Raw genomic sequence first — 2,439 nt, 5'->3', positions numbered from 1 at the left:
AGTTCCCTAAAACCTTCGATGAACCTCTGAAACCCTTCTGAACACATCTAACCAAATACAGAAACAGTCTTATCAAATAACAGACACATTCAATGAGCTGCCGTAGAGGAACTGCTGAAATCATTTCATTCTTCAATATTAAACTCTGTATTCAAACACTCAAGTGTCACTGTGTTTACTGAATAATATCAAACTCACTTCACAAATGTGTTACACTGAAATAAATTAACAGAAATATTCCTCATTATTACAAATCTTTAAATATAAAAGTTTTTTTAAAGTGAAATTTTGATTTCAAAAATCGAATTTTACGATTTTATCGACTTCAATGACTGAATGAGATTTTTTTTTATGAAATGTCATACAAAAGCAAAAGGTTTGTGTTTGTCACATTTGTTTTTCTTCTAAAGTTACTGTAAGCCCCATCAGAACTGGGTTGCGGTGCAGGGGCACGGGACTAACGACAGATCATTGCAGTGTATCAGTCATGTACATCGTCAGATCAGGTTTTTTAACTTATTAGAGGTACAGGACGCCACACAGCAACTTTTCGGCATTGCACAAAGCAAAAATCAATCGAAATCATCACAAAAAGTAAAGATCAAGTGCCTAACAAGGTCTCCACGCGTTAATTCGAATGGTTTGTTTTCCCCCTCGGCATAAACGGTTATGATGTTTTTGTGGGCGTTCCCAGCAATGCCGAACAAGTCTATGAGGATTAGGCTAATCATCCCATATAGAAAACATCACAAGTAAAATTAATCATGTTTATAAAGATAAACATGGGTTTATTATAGCCCACTTACAATTTACATTTCAGAGATAATTACAAATAAATTATTAAATGCTAAAACGGAATACATTTAAATTAACAAACTTGGCGTTGCATTTGCAACCATGTGAAAACGGGGTGCTGCAGCCCCCTCAGCACCCCTCCGCGTCCCTGGGTTTGGTGATTTAAACAAATATTTAACCATAGTTCACTGCCACATTTGTGCCAGCACCTCCCACAATTCTTCAGGTCATGTGATCTTAACTTTAAAAGTGCAGCACTGTCGTTCTGGGAGTCAGACTGGCTGATTAACACTCCTCTGCACTGATCATCAGCACACTGCAGTAATGTCAATGCCTGGAGGCTGGATCCCCCTTGAGCTGGTCACTCAAGAGGTGAAAAAGATGTGCCTTGAGGTATGAGACACAAAATCGCTCCTAGATTAAACACACTGTCTGTTACTAGTGAGCTGTTTTGGTGCTGTAATATTGTTTGCACAAAATTATTTATTTGTTTGTTTTGTTTTAGTTCAATTTACATTTTTTATGTCCTTGTAGCACAATATGAATGATATATGCAAGTGCCTATTTATGCAATAAATTCAGATTTAATAACATACAGATAAATAATTGCTCTTGATTAATCCTTTATTGAAAACTCTTAACTCATCAAAAGTGATGTACAATATTCAAAATACCGCATTTATTATTAGTTCATGTTTACTACTGTAGTTAACTCCTAACTGTTAAAAAATGATCCTTATTGTAACCATAATAATAATGTTTCTCTCTTTATTCAGGTGAGGCCAAAGATAGAGAAGATGGTTGGAACTAATTTTAAGATTTACATTCCTCTGGTCTATTCTTCTCAGGTTGTGGCAGGAATAAATTACAAGTTCAAGGTAAATGAATGTTTTTGTTCGTTTGTATTTTTTATGGATTTTGAGCTTGTGAAACTCAAGGTAGAACTTGCATGCCACCTAATATCAACTAGTCAACTGTTTGTCCTAACCAGGTGTGATGTGTCAAGTAATTTGTCCATCCTCACTGAAAGTTAAAATGCATCAAGTCAAGCTTCTTGCATTTGCATAAGATAAAACTTTTCTCAACATTGTAGCATTGCTGGACATGCCCAAATGTAGTCGAACTTGTAAAGTGTTTGTCTACATTAAACTAGTTCATTTTTCTCTCTCTGTCAGGTGTTGGTTGATGTCGATGGGGATGGAGTGTGTGTTCACGCATTGATATTTCAGGCTCTTCCCTGTTATGGAGGGGAACGGAGTGTGACTGAAATCCAGTACCCCAAATCCATTGATGACCCGCTGATCCCTTCTAAACACTTACAGAAATAGTATTTATCTAATAACAGACACATGCAATGAGCTGCCATACTGTATAGAGGAACAATTGAAATCATTTCATTCCTCAATATTAAACTCCATAATCAAATCCTCCAGTGTCAGTTTGTTTACTGAACAATGTCAAACTCACTCAAATGTTTTATGCTGAAATAACTGAACATAAATATTCCTCATTATTACAAATCTTTAAATATAAATTTAAAGAATTTTAAAAAAGTTAAATTAAATTATAAAATTTTAAGATTTTATTGACTTCAATGACTAAATACTTTTTTTTTTTAATAACTCAAACTGAAATATATATTTA

General features: G+C 34.5%; 1 protein-coding gene across 1 annotated transcript; it reads left to right on the top strand.

Moving 5' to 3' along the window:
* The first annotated feature begins 984 nt into the window (after positions 1-984).
* LOC107668001 (cystatin-B-like) lies at positions 985-2,205 on the top strand. Its single transcript, XM_016459764.1, has 3 exons — positions 985-1,188; positions 1,572-1,673; positions 1,971-2,205. The coding sequence occupies exons 1-3, from the start codon at positions 1,120-1,122 to the stop codon at positions 2,121-2,123; spliced, it is 324 nt and encodes a 107-aa protein (XP_016315250.1). The 5' UTR covers positions 985-1,119; the 3' UTR covers positions 2,124-2,205.
* The last annotated feature ends 234 nt before the right edge of the window (positions 2,206-2,439 follow it).

Source organism: Sinocyclocheilus anshuiensis, unplaced genomic scaffold (assembly GCF_001515605.1).
Source record: "Sinocyclocheilus anshuiensis isolate Anshui unplaced genomic scaffold, SAMN03320099.WGS_v1.1 scaffold245, whole genome shotgun sequence".
Classification (NCBI taxonomy): Eukaryota; Metazoa; Chordata; class Actinopteri; order Cypriniformes; family Cyprinidae; genus Sinocyclocheilus; species Sinocyclocheilus anshuiensis.
This window is presented reverse-complemented; position numbering and strand designations above follow the sequence as displayed.